Source organism: Takifugu rubripes, chromosome 18 (assembly GCF_901000725.2).
Source record: "Takifugu rubripes chromosome 18, fTakRub1.2, whole genome shotgun sequence".
NCBI lineage: Eukaryota > Metazoa > Chordata > Actinopteri > Tetraodontiformes > Tetraodontidae > Takifugu > Takifugu rubripes.
This window is the reverse complement of record NC_042302.1, coordinates 1,314,609-1,331,096: the sequence shown is the minus strand read 5'-3', so window position 1 is coordinate 1,331,096 and position 16,488 is coordinate 1,314,609. Positions and strand designations below refer to the sequence as shown.

General features: G+C 43.7%; 1 protein-coding gene across 2 annotated transcripts; it reads left to right on the top strand.

Annotated features, from left to right (window-relative positions):
- Window positions 1–3,657: 3,657 nt before the first annotated feature.
- LOC101067630 (uncharacterized) lies at window positions 3,658–10,298 on the top strand. Of its 2 annotated transcripts, none has more exons than XM_029825785.1 (6): window positions 3,658–3,870; window positions 7,996–8,210; window positions 8,297–8,366; window positions 8,480–8,570; window positions 8,825–8,934; window positions 9,175–10,298. In XM_029825785.1, the coding sequence occupies exons 2-6, from the start codon at window positions 8,013–8,015 to the stop codon at window positions 9,528–9,530; spliced, it is 825 nt and encodes a 274-aa protein (XP_029681645.1). In that variant the 5' UTR covers window positions 3,658–3,870; window positions 7,996–8,012; the 3' UTR covers window positions 9,531–10,298. The 2 variants fall into 2 exon arrangements, with proteins under 2 accessions (XP_029681645.1, XP_011611455.2); XM_011613153.2 differs by lacking the exon at window positions 3,658–3,870 and adding an exon at window positions 6,925–7,201.
- The last annotated feature ends 6,190 nt before the right edge of the window (window positions 10,299–16,488 follow it).

The following is a 16,488-nucleotide window of genomic DNA, read 5'->3' as shown; positions in this document are numbered from 1 at the left end:
CTTATGAGATCTTATTTGGAAGACCGTACAGGCTTCCTCAGTTCAAAAACTACTAGGAGACAAATGATGAGTCTAATCTAGCTGATTACATGAGAAGAATGTTAGAAAAACAAAAGCAAGGTCATGAGACCTCTGTCTCCCGACAGAAATTCCAACCGGTGGAGCCAGGAGACTGGGTCCTAGTGAGAAGCGTAAAAAAAACCAACAAAAAAAACACTGGTATTCTCCTAAGTGGGAAGGACCTGACCAAGTTCTTTTGTCTACACCTACTGCTGCTAAAATAGCTGAAAGATCAACCTGGGTACACCTCAGTCATTGCAAGAAGGTCATTTCTGTTGAAAACTCCAAACGGGAAGGTGATGCAACGTCTGATAATAGGGTGGACTTAGACGAATAGAGTCTGGGTAGACCCGAAAGTCAGTGAAGGTTTCAGAGCCGCCGACTCACTTAGGGAGGCTACTTCAACAGGTTATGGTCCATAAATAGTGTACCGATTTCATAAACATCACAAGGACAGCAGCGGGTAAAATAAACAAAAGATAATTTTTAGGGGAAAAAAAAGAAAAAAAAAGGGAAATACAGAGGATTGGCTGATGCTGTAGCATATTAGCCTCGGTGCTAACTGTAATCATAGTATTCCTGACAATCACAATAGTTATACAAAGTCTCCAACTCAGTTGAAATCAAATAAGTTAAAATGACTCCCAAGTGGCTGCAGAATGCAATTAAATGTTTGGGAGTGTGTATTTTCTTCATATGTTTGTTTTTATTTGTATGATACCTCTGGAAACCCCCAGGTTTAAGATTGAATGTTACCAAAATACGGCATGACAAGCGAAGTGCAAATAACAACCTAAAGGACCAATGTGGCAGCAGCAGGTCAGCTCTTACGCTGTATTTGACCTGTAAACTTTTCATTCACCTGAAGCTCACCAGCTCCATTATTTCAGCTTCACTTCTTCTTTAACACCTCTTTAATCGCTTGTTCGTTCTGAAAGTAGCTCTGATACAATTTTCAATGCAAAACGATGTTCTTACTGTAAAATGATGTATGTTTTTTGTCTGTTGGAAAGTTCATTTTTTGCACCCTGCTGTTCATGCATGCATTATAGTGTTCTGAAGTTGTGTCTCTGTTATTTATTTTATTTCTGGTGGTGTGGGAATGAGAGACTGTTTGATACAGGACTATGTGCTTAAAAACACTTCTTATGCTAATTTCTGTGTTCCCTACGTCAGCTGGTCAATTAGTCACTCACATGCATAGATTTATGCCTGAACAGATGTCGTAATAAAAGATCTGCATGGCAATCTGAAAATGTTCCTACGTATAATGTTCCTACATGTATTGATGCTATCGGTGTTCCACGCAGTGTTCCAGATGGCTATAAATTAGTGGATCAAGTAGCTGCTGGTTTTGAATCTTCTATTTGTTGGTGGTGTACAATAAATAAGAACGTAGACAGAATCAACTACATCCATTACAATGTTCAACGTTTAGGAAATTGGACTCAGAGCGGTTTTGAGGCTGTTCACAGCCAACTGTCGGCTACTTCCCTTATGGCATTCCAGAACAGGATCGCAGTGGATATGTTGTTGGCTGAGAAAGGTGGTGTGTGTGCTGTGTTCGGAGATCAATGTTGCACCTTCATTCCTAACAACACTGCGTCGGATGGGAGTCTCACACTGGCCATAGAAGGCCTTCGCACCCTGAACAGCAAGATGAAAGAGCAAAGACCGCGATGTGGGACGAATGGATGAATGTGTTTGGGAAGTATAAGACATTGGTTACATCTATCCTGATTTCTGTAGCTGTTTTTGCTGCAATCCTTACCTTGTGTGGATGTTGTTGTATTCCCTGCCTGCGTTCTCTTATTAACCGCCTTATCACCACAGCTATCGCTCCCATGGAAAAACCGTATGGCTGAATCCCTTAATTTACAGACGAGCTGGATTTGACTACAGACTCTGAAGACTACGAGTGAATTGAGCTAATTTTCCCCTGAGTGTAAATGTATTTGTGTTCATAAACATGACTTTGAAAATCTACTGGAAGAGATTGTTAAATGACTATGAGAATTTGAAGCAAATATGTGATAAACAGGAGGGAAATGTTAGATCCATTATATTAAAGTTATCTCTTATTTGCTTTTACCTTGTTATATTCTTTATTCTCGTTATATTGTTTCTCATTACTTAATGTTTCCTATTATTTGCTAATGCTTAATGTTCATGATGCTTGATATGTCAACTTGAACTTCTCTGATCAAGGGCGACAGAAATGCAGCGGCTGTTGGAGAAGTGGCATTGACTGGAGACAGAGCTGCAGAGCATGACACAGGAGCTGTTCTTTTAATCTGTCTGATATAGAAGAATGTGCTGTTTGTGAGCTAAGCTAATCAAATCAGTGAAGGCCTACGTATAATCTCACCATTATGATTTACAGTCTCTTGCTCTGTTTGAGACCTGCTATCTTGTGTTTTCCCCCTCCCTTAGACACATTTGACTTCTGTTGAGAATTGTCTTTATCTTGTTATGTGTTTCACCATATGTTTCTGTCTTCTCTTAGAAGTTAGGCAAGGTAGACTCATTGGTAAATGTAATAAAGAACAGAGACATTCCATTTGCAGGATTGTTGTTTGTTCTATTGTTATCTCAGGAGCCAGTCAGGCAGGGGGTGTCAAACACTCATTGTAAACGCGACATCAGGGGGGTTGATGATCACATTTGCATGAAGAATGGGATCTGGCTACCTGGGAAAACAATGGAAAAGAAGAACTCTACCAACACCAAATGGGACTGGAGGAAGAGGACGAGGCCATCCCAGCAGGGGATCTGGATTGGATTGCATGAACATTGAGAATTTGCATGTGTGTTTCTATAAAAGACTGGGCCAAGGGATAGTTAGGTTGTCAGACTTCATGCCCTGACAATTAACTCTGTTGTTGCTAGGGTTATGAACTGGCCCGGAGCTCTGTAATATTTGTATCTGGAATTGGTTCTATTAAATACATTTTGAAATTGGTACTTTTCTTCTCGAAGTCTTCATTCAAAGAACACGCGGATCGGCAGCTACACTTGAAAGGTATCGCGATCCAACACTTCTGTAACTAGGGACCTCCTAATCTCAATAAAACAAGGATGGCGGGAGGTGTGCGTCAGGACGTGTTGGAGATCTGTAACTGAGCACATCTCCCCGTTCTCCTTGCAAGTAAAATTCAAACTGTTGTCTTTGCCTCATTTGTGTTTCTCGTGTTTCAGGTTGTTTGAACCTAACAGTGAGTAAACCACCCGAGAGATACAGGTCTTGAGTCTGTAAATCTACACTGTGCACTGATGATGTTCATTGTTTTCCTAATACAGACACACTCATCCTCTATGATGTTAAAGGCATTAGGCCAAGATGTTATTTGAGTTTAATGGAAGCTAAATGTTGTATGGTGTCGTCTGACAGTTGTTCACTGACATAAAACAAAGGAAAAAGAAAATTTATGTCATGGTTATTTCTATGGTTACTCCCCAGTGATGAGTGAATTTATTATGTTGGACTTATTTTAGTTGATTGTATTCTCAGCTAAAAAGGGGGATTGTTACGTGTCTGGGGAGTTCTTGGTGTTCTTTGTTTCCTGTGACCTCCCAGAGTGGCGCCATCTAGAGGCTGAGAGAACTGGCGGAACACCGAAAGGCAGGCAGTGCTGGTGATGAGGAAGATTGACGCCACCTGTGGACTCCCGGGGTATCTTAGGATTGGCTCCCCTGTGTCTATCTGACCAATCACCAGCGGTGACCAGCGGCTCTCCTCCCTTATTTCATGGGGGCTCTCTCTCGCTCACGGCTGGACAGGAAGCGTTTATGGAGGGCAGGTGGGACTAGGTAAGGACGGGGTACCCCATACATTGCCGCACGTAGACATTCTGTTTGTTATTTACACTAGGTTATGGGCTGTGACTAGTGATGTCCAAATGAGGCTTCATGAATCTTTGAACTCTTTTGGACCATTGTTTTGAAAATTGGTTCATTACTCGAAGCTTCAATCATTTCGAACGCGGGGGTCATCTGCTGGCGCATTGGTTGTACTGCAGCCATGCAAAGGGTTGATGACCCAGCAAGCGTGCACTTTTGATGTATTATTATGATTATTATTATTATATATTTTAGGAACAGGTGGGGGGTATGGGCCTAAGGTGCTTGGGTGAACTGGTGTGCTTATGCATTTTTATTTAAAATATAAAGTATAGGGCTTTGTTTGTCGTCCAGTACACCAGAGGGTCCTGTGATTGTTCAAGTGGAAGGGCTGACAGATAACGCTGCACCTCCACTATGGCATCAGCAATGGCATTCCTGTCCAACAGCTTCCACAGATCAATGACTTAAAATAAAACATTACATAAAGTTTAGTCCGTACATGAATCAATGCAAATAAATCTATTGATCCAAATTCTATAATTTTTGTACCTTGGGAAGAAGCAGCTGGTTCTGGCTGTGCTGTTGAAGTGGATGGCAGGTCCTCTTCAGTGGGTGCATTCCGCAACAATGCCGCACACCGATTTTAACCGGTGCACAGCTGACTCGGCATTTGAAGGGCTTTGGAATCCGAGTGTTTTATATCTTGGGTCAAGTAATGATGATAAAGATAAGATACTTGTGGTTTCTATTCCACTGAGTTTATCGTTCATAATTCTATTCAGGTTTATGTCTAGGTCTTTTGCCATTTTGTTTGAGTTCTGTGCCATCAGCTCACTCAACGCATGCTTCAGCATTTTTATCAGGGGTATTATTTTGATCCTGACACCCTCTTTTCATGTGAGACCTCTAAGGTGGCAGCATGAAAAGGTGACAGTATCTTCATACACTCAGATGCACACTCAAAGTCATTTTCAGTCAATAGGTCAAAATCTGTGGGCAGAGTGGGCAGAGCAGCTGCATCCCTCTGCTCATAAAAACGCTGCAGCATCTCATAGGTGCTATTCCATCTTGTGTCTACTTCAATTATAAGTTTTGTGACAGGACGGCCCATTTGCACCTGGATCTGCTGCAGCTTCTCTTTAGCGGTGGTGCTTGATTTAAAATAGGTGATCATCCGCCTCGTTTTTGATCTTATATTATCTAGCCCAGGAGTAGCATCCATGGCCTTTTTGACAATCAAGTTTAGTGCGTGAGCCAGGCAGACGGCATGCCACACCCGCAGAATATTTGCTGCAGCATCAGTCACCATGCACTTCACCTTCTCTTCAAGAGCCCATTCCCTTAAAAGCTCTCGAGCAGTTCCAGCGACGTTCTCTGCTGTGTGACTGATAGGAAAAGGCCGAACTCCCAACAGGGTGGTGGAGAGTTCACCTGCATGAATAGCATGACAGGTGACAGCGAGATACGCATCCATGTTGATGGAAGTCCACATGTCTGCGGTCAAGCTGACACTGTCAACATTCTGCAGGGCTGCCTTGGCCTTCTCCTATTCTTCCACATACCTCCTCTCCACCATGGCTTTAACTGTCTGCCTTGATGGAAGGGTGTATGTGGGATCCAGTTTAGCCACCAGAGCACGGAAGCCAGGATCAGACACCACCGTGAAAGGCTGGGAATCTTTCACTATGAAATCCACTAGAGCTTCATCAAGCTCCTGCTTCCTGCTACCTAAAATATGGAAGTTAGCAGAACAAGATTAATTTAGTTAATTAACTAATTTTATACACCCAAACCTGCGCAGTAAAGTTTAAAAGTTACTCTTAATATTGCCTGGAACAGCACCCACTCACCTGGTGGAAACATCATCACAGCAGCACCACCAGCTTCATTCTCATGTTTGGCTCGGTAATGCCTCATCATTCATGACGTGTTGTTATTATATGTCGGGAACAAAGCAAACACTTCACCTGCAAATTAAAAATGAGATGTGTGTGTGGTTTATTATTTGTTACTGTGTGAATAAGAGTTTAAAAATACGTTTGTAACACTTGTTCGGCGGCACCATTTCAAAGTGGTCCCAGACTTGAGATCTCTTCCTGGTTGGTTCCATTGCAAAGCAATAAGAAAGCAAACCGAAAGCAATACGAACGCTAATCGAATCAATCCAAAAAGGTATTGACCAGATAGGCAACGTATTGCGCTGTTTCATCCATTTTTAAACACAACTGAGACCCGCCAATTGTTCAAAGCCCCGCCCATTGAACCGAACCAATCAGCTGATTCAGATAGAATGAAGCAGTGCAGTGGTTTAAACGTCATCAGTCACGTGATTTGAAGCGAGCTCCGGAGCAGTGCTTCAGAAAAACTCTACCGAGTTTTGGGGCGTGGTTCGAAGCCCCGTGTCAGAGGGAACATCACTAGCTGTGGCCACCGTTGTGTTTTTGATGTTTTAAGATGCCCTGTTTTTTTTAACTTTTGTTTTGGCACAGACCCGTTTGTTCCACCTCTCCCTCCACTCCTGATATATGCACGTGTTTACTGTTAAGAAATAAAGCACTATCTTGACAGGCTGTATCAGTCTTTCCCTGGTGGTCTGTTAGTCTTTACGTTAACCCCCCCCAAAAGGGTTTAACAGGGATAACGTGGTGTGTTGATTAACAACCACATAGATAGTATAGAAACTGTTTATTTGGACTGTTGGATATGTGTTATCCATTTCTATGTGAGCTCTGTGAGAGTGTTTGTAGCGCGCATGCGCATTGCACTTTTCACCTTGAAGTTGATTGAGTAAACTAAGAAACAGCACGTCGGTGTCCTGTCTTATCAATAAATATCAATTATTTTGCTGACTTTTATGTTATAAATATGTGACGTTCTTTGTTTTAACTTTTAAAATACTTTGAACTATATAAGAAAGGTAAATGCAGGAGAGGTAATGTAACACTAACCGTTTTCTTGCGTCCTTCAGTGTTTCGATTTAATTTATTTTGAAATTCTTTCCCCGGACATCCTGTTGTTCTTCCTGTTTGAGGAGGCGGAGCGGAAACAGCTGTTTGGAGGCGCATAGTCTGCGCGTCCCATCTATTTATTGGATTATACAGCCGCGGAGCTGTCGTTTGCTCCTTTCGTGTTTGCTTTCTGCTGTCTTTGTCCCTGTCCCGGAGGATGGTTCTGTCCACGTCCCAGCAGACTGCCATGGCCTTCACCGCCGTGCTGCTAATGTTTGTCGTCCTGCCCCGATTGTTTGGCGTCGGGACTGTGGGTGAAAACACGTTTGACCCCCGTTACTCTAGAAAAGGTAAATTAATCTGGATCGGCGAGGAACTGAATGATCTTTGCGTGATGGGCTTTCTGCCCCGACATTCGGGTCCTGTTTATGATGTAAACCTGGTGCACAGGAAGCGTTTGGCGTTATCATTTAAGCAATTCTTTGTTTTTCCGAGACTATAGTGAAAAGACAACACATGATTAGATGTTGGGTTTATGCCACACCCAGTGTTTTCTTACAGGTTTTTTAAAAATAAGCTCTCTTGCTCCTTTAGGTGTAGGTTTATAGTTCTGTTAAAATAAAACCTTCAGTTGGAGCTGTACTGAAGTAGTTTTAACTCAAATTAAGTTGGTACTGAAATGTCTTTTTTTTTTTTTAAGGGAGCAATATCATGACCTCATCAATTAATTAAAAACATTTGACTACACATTCACTATATGCATGATCTCTGATTTCATTAGTTATTTCTTTAACGTTTTTTTCAATGGATTTCTCATAATGAGAACACAGTTACTTTTATTGATTATTAGTATAAATCAAACAACTTTATTAAACCAGACTGGGATTCATAGAAATCTCACACAGCACGTACAAGAAATATAGGAATCAGTACGCAATAAAAAGAATTGCTTCAGGAAAAACATGACTTATCCAGTTATACAGAGCATCAATTGTTTGTGTGCTCCATGTTTTACTATATTTTCATAGTTGAATTAATAAGTGCTCATTGTAGTTAAAATCATGTTCATAGACATCACATGGAGCTTTATGTATACACGCTTAATGACACATGTTTTACAACTTTTTTGGTTTGGTAACAACAGGACCTGGTCCAGGTTCGATGAGAGGACAGCCAGTTAGCATGAACGCACCAGGTGCATCTCAGAGCGCTGAGAACCTGCAACAGATGAAGAAGCTCATGGAGCAAGAGCTGAAGAACGACAAGTACAAAGCCAACAGTAACAAAGGCTATGTGTTCACTCTGATGCCTCTGTACGCCATCGGGGTGGGCGTGTTTGCAGCATACAAGTTTTTAAAGGTGAAGCAAGTATAAAACATGACAATGAAGAGAGTTTCTGACAGTTTATCAACTTAGGGAATCATTTTGTCCTCCTACACCCACAGATCAAGACTGCGGATGATCAGGTGCAAAAAACCAGTTTCGTAAAAGGGGCCAAAAAGTCCGTGGAAGCAGGTGTGTGTCAGTCAGTCACGCCTCTGGTTTTGTGCTTTGCATATCAGTGCTTTCTGTATTCAAACATATTTTTTTGAATATGGGTGACAAATAATTATCATCTTCGTGTGCAGAAAACCAGTTGAACGAGCTGGAACAAAGGCTCGCTCAGACGGAGAAGATGCTCAATTCCATTCTCACACAACTGGACCCGCTCACTAACTGGTGAGTGGCCAGTTTGCATGTGATCTGGTTTCCAGTTGTGTGAGCACCACTCCTTGTTTAAACAATGGTGTCTGCTTCATGTTTATAATGAAGACTTGAATGCATCTGTTAATGAAAAACATTTGAATAATCCTTTCCTATTCTTAGATAATATGAGTAGATGCAAAAATATTTCGAGGTACATATTGTGGATATGCAGTAATTGACTGTGGTACCATGCCGGTAAATGGCTGTGGCTTTCTTCTTGTCTTCAGTGTGAAGTCGGTGGCTCGGGAACAGAAGGATGAGATTGTGTCTCAACTCCAGACCATCCGGTACCTGATGAAGAAGCGAGGGATGAAAAGCTCCCACCTGACCACCACCGGTGAGCTTTATTCTCTCTCTGGCACTTAAAAATTCACACATTTTCAATGTTGTAAGGTTTGCAACACCGTGAATCAGATTCAGTTCGACCTCTACACACATGACATGCACTAACGCATCCCATTAATTCTATTCAAATGTTATGTGATGTGTTCATGAAACTAGTTTGAAAATCAGAGCATCTGTACTGAGATATACTCATTAAAATTACTGAATTGATGGGCATCTTTCACCTACACAGAGGCCTCCTGTGGACGTAACCTTGACGACCTGATTGAGTCTCTTGGAGCCAGTGAAGCGTCCTCGATGGAAGCCTCTCCACTGGACAAGCAGAATTTAGCTGAGTCAGCTGAACAGGTTTGCCCGGCAGCCCCGGAAGAGCTTGAAGAAGAAGCTGCGGTGGATGGTGAAAAGGTGAAGGAGCTTCTGTCAGAAGAAGTCAACACGCCGGCAGAGGAGGTTAGGAGTCAGAAAGAGATGGAGGAGGAGGACAGAGAGCTCATGCCTTCCCTGGATCAGTCATCTGAGAGAGATCTTGAGGATGTTGGACCAGTGGAGCCTGTTTCAGGCCTCAGACGACGCAACAGGCCCGAATGAACTCTAAAAGTGTGACAGATTATTATTTATTATATGAAAGGTATAAAATTCTCCTCTTTATCAACTCTGCATCGAACCATGAACTTTTAAAAGACCCCGACCCATTAAAATAACATATAGATAGTCTTTCTTATGTTGACATGTCAAATACATCTGGACTAATGATATATCTTGTCTTTATCTTTTAAACTTTTCTGACTTTTTAACATCTTTGTTTCAGCCTGATGATTTTTAAACCTGTTTGTTTTAGGCAGTGCTTCCAGCCCTTCAAGCCTTGTAGCGTCTTTTGATTTTTAAATCAGAAATCTCAAAGACAATGTGCTTTCTTATTTAGTCAGACTAAGTAAATGTCTTTGGGGGTTTGTTCTAAAAACCAAAGCAGAAAATGACCTTCAGACTTTCATTTTCTGCAGCTGTGATATCAGATTCTGATGAAAAATCACTGTGATGACACTGATTCTGTGGTTCTAAGAGCTATTTTGGACAACTTTCACAGGGGCTTGTTCATAATTCTCTCTTTTCCTAATACTGGGAAATACCTGAGGTCTCTTTCAAAATGAAATTCAACTATCATTCAATAATATCAACATATGATAAATCACACGGCCACCTGATACAGATTCTTAGCACAGCACTGTTAATGTAACCTTGCTTTTCTTACCTTGATAACTACCCTTTGTGAAATTCAAGCATGAACTCTTTGTCTTTTTAACTTATGAATGGGAACTGACTTCCAAATAAATTTTGGTGTGTAGACACTGCATCAGCTATGTGTATTCATGGGATTTTCCTATGTCATGTCAACAGATGCATGTTAAGAACCACAACATTTGCCTTCATTTGAATGTTTTATTTCAGTTCTTCCCTTTTATTTACATTCAGTGTCTGTTTAATGTAAGAATTAGTTGTCAAAGTTGTGATCTTGAATATCTTTCCTGATAAAAAGTAGGTGATGTATTAGTAACAAAATGATGCCACATAATTTGATAGAAATGAAAATGATCACCCTATAGAGGGGGGAAATCAAAGACACCCCAAAAATGATGCAGCAGACTGGTCCATTTTGCCAAAATCTCATTTTAGCAACTCAAAATGATTCTCAGTAGTTTGTGTGGCCCCCACGTGCTTGTACGCGTGCCTGACAACGTCGGGGCTCCTAATGAGATGACGAATGGTGTCCTGGGGAATCTCCTCCCAGATCTGGACCAGGGCATCACTGAGCTCCTGGACAGTCTGAGGATCAACCTGGCGGTACTGGATGGATCTAAACATAATGTCCCAGAGGTGTTCTATTGGGTTTAGGTCAGGTGAACGTGGGGGCCAGTCAATGGTTTCAAATCCTTCATCCTCCAGGAACTGCCTGCATACTCTACCCACATGAGGTCGGGCATTGTCGTGGACCAGGAGGAACCCAGGTCCCACTGCTGTCCCAGTCAGGGTGCCATTACCTGTAGAGGTCTCTGCGTCCTTCCAGGGATATGCCTAACCAGACCATCACTGACCCACCACCAAACCGGTCATGCTGAGTGATGTTGCCGGCAGCATGACGTTCTCCACGGCATCTCCAGACCCTTTCACGTCTGTCGCATGTGCTCAGGTTGAACCTGCTCTCATCGGTGAAGAGCACAGGGCGCCAGTGGCGTAGTTGCCAATTCTGGTGGTCTATGGCAAATGCCAATTGAGCTCTACGGTTCCGGGCAGTGAGCACAGGGCCCACTACAGGACGTCGGGCCCTCAGGCCACCCTAATGGAACCTGTTTCTGATTGTTTGGTCAGAAACATGCACACCAGTGGCCTGCTGGAGGTCATTTTGTAGGGCTCTGGCAGTGCTCATCCTGTTCCTGCTAACTCAAAGGAGCAGATACCGATCCTGCTGAGGGTTTAAGGACCTTCTACAGCCCTGTCCAGCTCTCCTGGAGTAACTAACTGTCTCCTGGAATCTCCTCCATGCTCTTGAGACCATCTTGCAACGGCACATATTGATGTGCCATCCTGGAGGAGTTGGACTACTTGTGCAACCTCTGTAGCATCCAGGTACCACACCATACCATCAGTGGCCTCAACCTGGAAAGCCATTCCTGTTTTGGTGGCCGGTTCATTGTTGCCCCTCTGATGCAACTGTTGTTGATTTCATTAACAACAAAGCAGCAGAAACTGATTAACAACCCCCTCTGCTACTTAACTGACCAGATCAATATCCCAGAAGTTTGATAGGTCGCTATACTCTGATTAAAAAGTGTTCCTCTAATTTTTTTGAGCAGTGTATTTAAAATAAAGTGATATTGGAGTTGAAACACTACAAAGGTGAAAATGGTCAGTTTTGCGTCATTTAAAAAAAATGTAACATAAAAATAATTTATGGCTAAATTGAATTAAACCCAACAAATATTAGTTTATCTCATGTGGTTTGTAGGTTACTGTTCCCATCACATCCCATTACAGTTTGTTCCATCTCCTGCAGGTGGCGCCACAAGAACACTGATATTTCTGTTGGGCAAACAAGTGAAAACTTTATGAGTGCACATTAAACATGTTCGAAAGCTCATGTGGTTTAAGGTTCAGTTAATTGACTTGTTGCTTTGTGATTGTTTGCTGCGTGGCATCCATGTGTGGGAGCAATCTTGAACGCACCATAGATGATTGTTCTACATTGGTTCATTAATATGCGTAAAGGTGAATTTAAAACCTTGTATTTAGGCTGACTGTTAATCTGTTCAATAGTTCTAAATTAATCTTATTCATCATTGATATTCTGAAAAAATTACCAAGTATCATGCTGTTAGCAGATATTTGTATTGTCCCTTCGTGCTATTTGACCAGAAGACTACATCATCTACAATGGTTCCACTCCAATACAACCAGTTTCTGGAGACAGCAAAAGCTTCTCCATTTTAATAGTATAATCACTAATTTGCTTATTATTTCAATGCATTGATATAAATACAGAATTAAAAATCAGTGATAGCTGCTTAATTAGTTTTGTCTTAGATGTTTATGATACGAGATTTTTTTTATTTTGAACATGCAAGTGCAAAAGACAAATGAATGTGAGAGATGGCTAATAAATAAAAACAAACAAGTAGCTCCACATACATTTTTTACACATAATACAGATGTTCAAAAAAAGAATAGGAAGATGAAAATACTTATATCTTTGTACACCTTGTTAATTGACTCATGTCAATGATAAAATGACAATTCTTGCAATGAATATTAATTAAACATATAGGCTTTATATCCCCCCAGACTCAGCTGAGGAATAATCATCATATTAAAAAAAAAAAGTATTTCTCTCAAACTAGTTTGCCTCTCCTAATTAAGAATGCAATATTTAATCAGCTCAAATTCTCTACTGGGATTCTTACCTAATTGCAACAAAGAGCCTGTATTTAACTCTGTGTGTGAGCGTGCGTGTGTGTGTGAGTGCAAGTGAATAATTATAAAATGAGCTTAAGAGCTAAATTCCTCCACAGTTCCTTTTGGGACTACATGGAACTTTTAAATACACCCCTTTTAAGACTTACATAGGTGGCAAACTCTCCGACCATTTGCACAATGCTGGCTCCTTTAACTGGCTCTCTGAGAATATATATGACAGTCTGCTGTTAGGTTTGAGGGGTTTTAACAGAACCCGAGAGCAGGCCAGAACACGGTGGTAAGAGGGTCCAAAATGAGTTTGACGGGGGGACAACACAAGGAAGCTCGGGAGTCAAGTTCTGCACTTCGTGGGGTCCAGCGGTGAGTCCTCAAACCGGAAGCAGTCCCACTGGACTGCAGAGAACTCAGGAGTCCGACTCAGCACGCTCACTGGCCCAGCAGACGGCATGAAGACCTCGAACGCGCCGTGGAGACACAGAAGGCAGAAGCAGTCCTCCCGGGCTGCAGGGAGTTCAGGTGAGTCCTCAGTCGGAAGCAGTCCTTCAGGCTTGCAGAGAACCAGAGAACAGAAGCAGGACTGCAGAGAACTCGGGAACAGAAGCAGGGCTGCAGAGATCTCAAGAGCAGAAGCAGTCCTCCAAAATTGCAGGGAGCACGGGAGTCGACGTCGGCATTTGTTGGAGGTCCCATTTCGATGGTGCCAGAAGAACCACGTCATCCGCAAAAAGCAGCGATGAGATCTTCTGCCCACCAAACTCAACACCCTCCCCTTCCCGGCTGCGCCTAGAAATTCTGTCCATAAAAGTTATGAACAGAACCGATGACAAAGGGCAGCCCTGGCGGAGTCCAACCCTCACTGGGAACGAGTCCGACTCAACCGTTTATCGTATGGACAGACCAAAGAACCTCACATACCTCTGGAACGCCAAGAGGCTCAACTCCTGGCATGCTCGGTGGGCTGTGTTCCTAGGAAGATTTCGGTTCAGGCTAACATACCGCCCTGGCTCGCATAACCAGAAGCCTGACGCCCTGTCCCGCCAGTTCGCCTCCGAGCCAGGGGAAGCAGACACGGACCCCATATTACCCCTCTCCTGCATCCTGGCAGGTGGAGGAGAAAGTCCGCAAGGCCCTGCAATCAGCCCTGGATCCGGGTGGAGGCCCACCAAACCAGCTCTTCGTCGCGGAGGCAATGCGTTCGTAGGTCCTGCACTGGACCCATTCCTCGAGATTGACCTGCCACCCAGGGAAAACCCTCTCGTTACAGTTCCTCCAGCAGCAGTTCTGGTGGCCCTCCATGGCCTGGGACACGAGAGAATACATAGCTGCCTGCCCCGTGTATGCTAGGGGGAAAGCATCCCATCAGCCACCGGCAGGACTCCTCCAGCCCCTGGGAATTCCTCGGTGGCCGTGGTCGCACATCGCAGTGAACTTTGTCACTGGCCTTCCCCCTTCCGAGGGTCATCAGGTCGTTCTCACCGTGGTCGATCGTTTCTCCAAGTCGGCCCACTTCATTCCCCTACCTAAACGCCCGTGACCAGCAGACTGGAGAGCACCTGGTTCAGCACATTTTCCGGTTCCACGGGTTTCCTAAAGACATTGCGTCCGACCGTGGTCGACAGTTCTGCTCGCAGGTATGGAGGGCTTTCTGTTCTGCACTGGGAGCTTCGGTCAGCCTTACGTCGGGGTACCACCCACAGGCCAACGAGCAGGTGGAGAGAACAAACAAGAGCCTGGAGGACGCCCTGAGGTGTGTGGCGGCTCAAAACCCATCCTCCTGGAGCACCTACCTGCCGTGGGTGCAGTACGCCCACAATTCCTTGATCTCTGCTTCCACTGGTCTGTGATGGCTTCCCTGGGTTACCAGCCTCCGTTATTTGAGGTCCAGGAGGACGCAGTTGCAGTACCTTCGGTGCAGGCTAACATGCGCCGTTGCAGGAGGGTGTGGAGGCAGGTCCGCGCAGCACTCCTGCGGACCTCTCGTCGCTCGCAACTACAGGCCAATCGACACCGGACACCAGCTCCCTCCTATCAGCCAGGACAGAAGGTCTGGTTGTCCACCAAGGACCTCCCACTCCAGGTCTAGTCCCAGAAACTGGCTCCTCGCTTCGCGGGGCCCTTTGAGGTGGAGCGGATGGTGAACCTCACAGCCGTCTGAAGCTTCCTCCGGCGTTTAAAATACACCCCACCTTCCATGTTTGCAAAGTGAAGCCAGTCGCGGAGTCAGATCTGGTTCCCTCCACCCCCTCCCTGCATTGTGGATGGAGGGCCTGCCTATACAGTTCGGAGTATTCTGGACGTCCACCGACGAGGTCGCAGTTTCCAGTTCCTGGTTGACTGGGAGGGGTATGGTCCGGAGGAGCAATCGTGAGTTCCTCGCAGGTTCATCCTGGACAACAGCCTCCTCCGTGACTTCTACCATGCCCACCCAGACAAGCCTGGAAGGACGCCCGGAGGCACCCGTTGAGGGGGGGGGGGGGGGGGGGGGGGGGGGGGCGGTAATGTTAGGTTCCCAGCTTCTGGGAGCTTCGTTGCAGGTTTCTTCCTGACAATTTTGGACTGAAACAAAACTTTTATTGAATTAAATACACCACCGTCATATTTCCAACAACTGCAGTTTTAATGGAACTCTTAAAAATTTTGAATGAAGCCAGTACTGTAACATTGCACGATCCCCATGGGCTCACTTTCTGGGATAGCATAATTTTACATCAGAGTCTCATAACTAAGTCAAAGTGTAAAGTGCAAAAATTATTGAGTGTTGTGTTAAAATACCATTGTGATGCATGCGTGCAGTAGTTCGCTTTCACAGAAGAATCTGCGCATGACAGGAATCTTAGTGAATGAGCTTTCGGATCTGACTCAGCACAGTTTACGTAGAAATGCATGTTTTAATGAGGACAATGATCAGATAATAGAATAATTAATCCAATGTGAGTGTGATATTTTGGTTCTTGTCCATTAGGTACATAAAATATGAGTGTAAAGAACAAACACAGCTGAGCTCGTGCAGAACCACAAGGTGCAGCTCTGCTGTTAGTTCAGACCAAATTAATCTAGCATTTGTTTTCTTCATGATTGCTCAGGATGAATATATGTTTTACCAATACGCCTTATGTCAGGAATAATGATGCATGTAATTATAAGCGAGCTGCATTTTCTTGTGTTGAATAACTCTGAATGAACTCTCATCACATTTCTGAAAATTCTATGATTTCTCCCTGATGCTGTGTGCTGAACGGTGCCATCATCCCCATTGTTTTCTGAAGATGTAATTTGCGAGAGCACAAATGATCTTATCTCAACCATATATATTTGATCAATGAATAACTCCCTCACTAGTGGGAGAATATTAGATAATACAGACCATAAAGTTTGACAGAACGTACAGGCTGCACTTTGGTTAAATCAATTTAGAACCTGTGATGATTGGGCGCACACACACACACACACACACACACACACACACACACACACACACACACACACACACACACACACACGCACACACACACACACACACACAAACAATTCCAAGAACCAATCAGTCACCAGAAGTGACCACTTGGTGGCAATAACATGG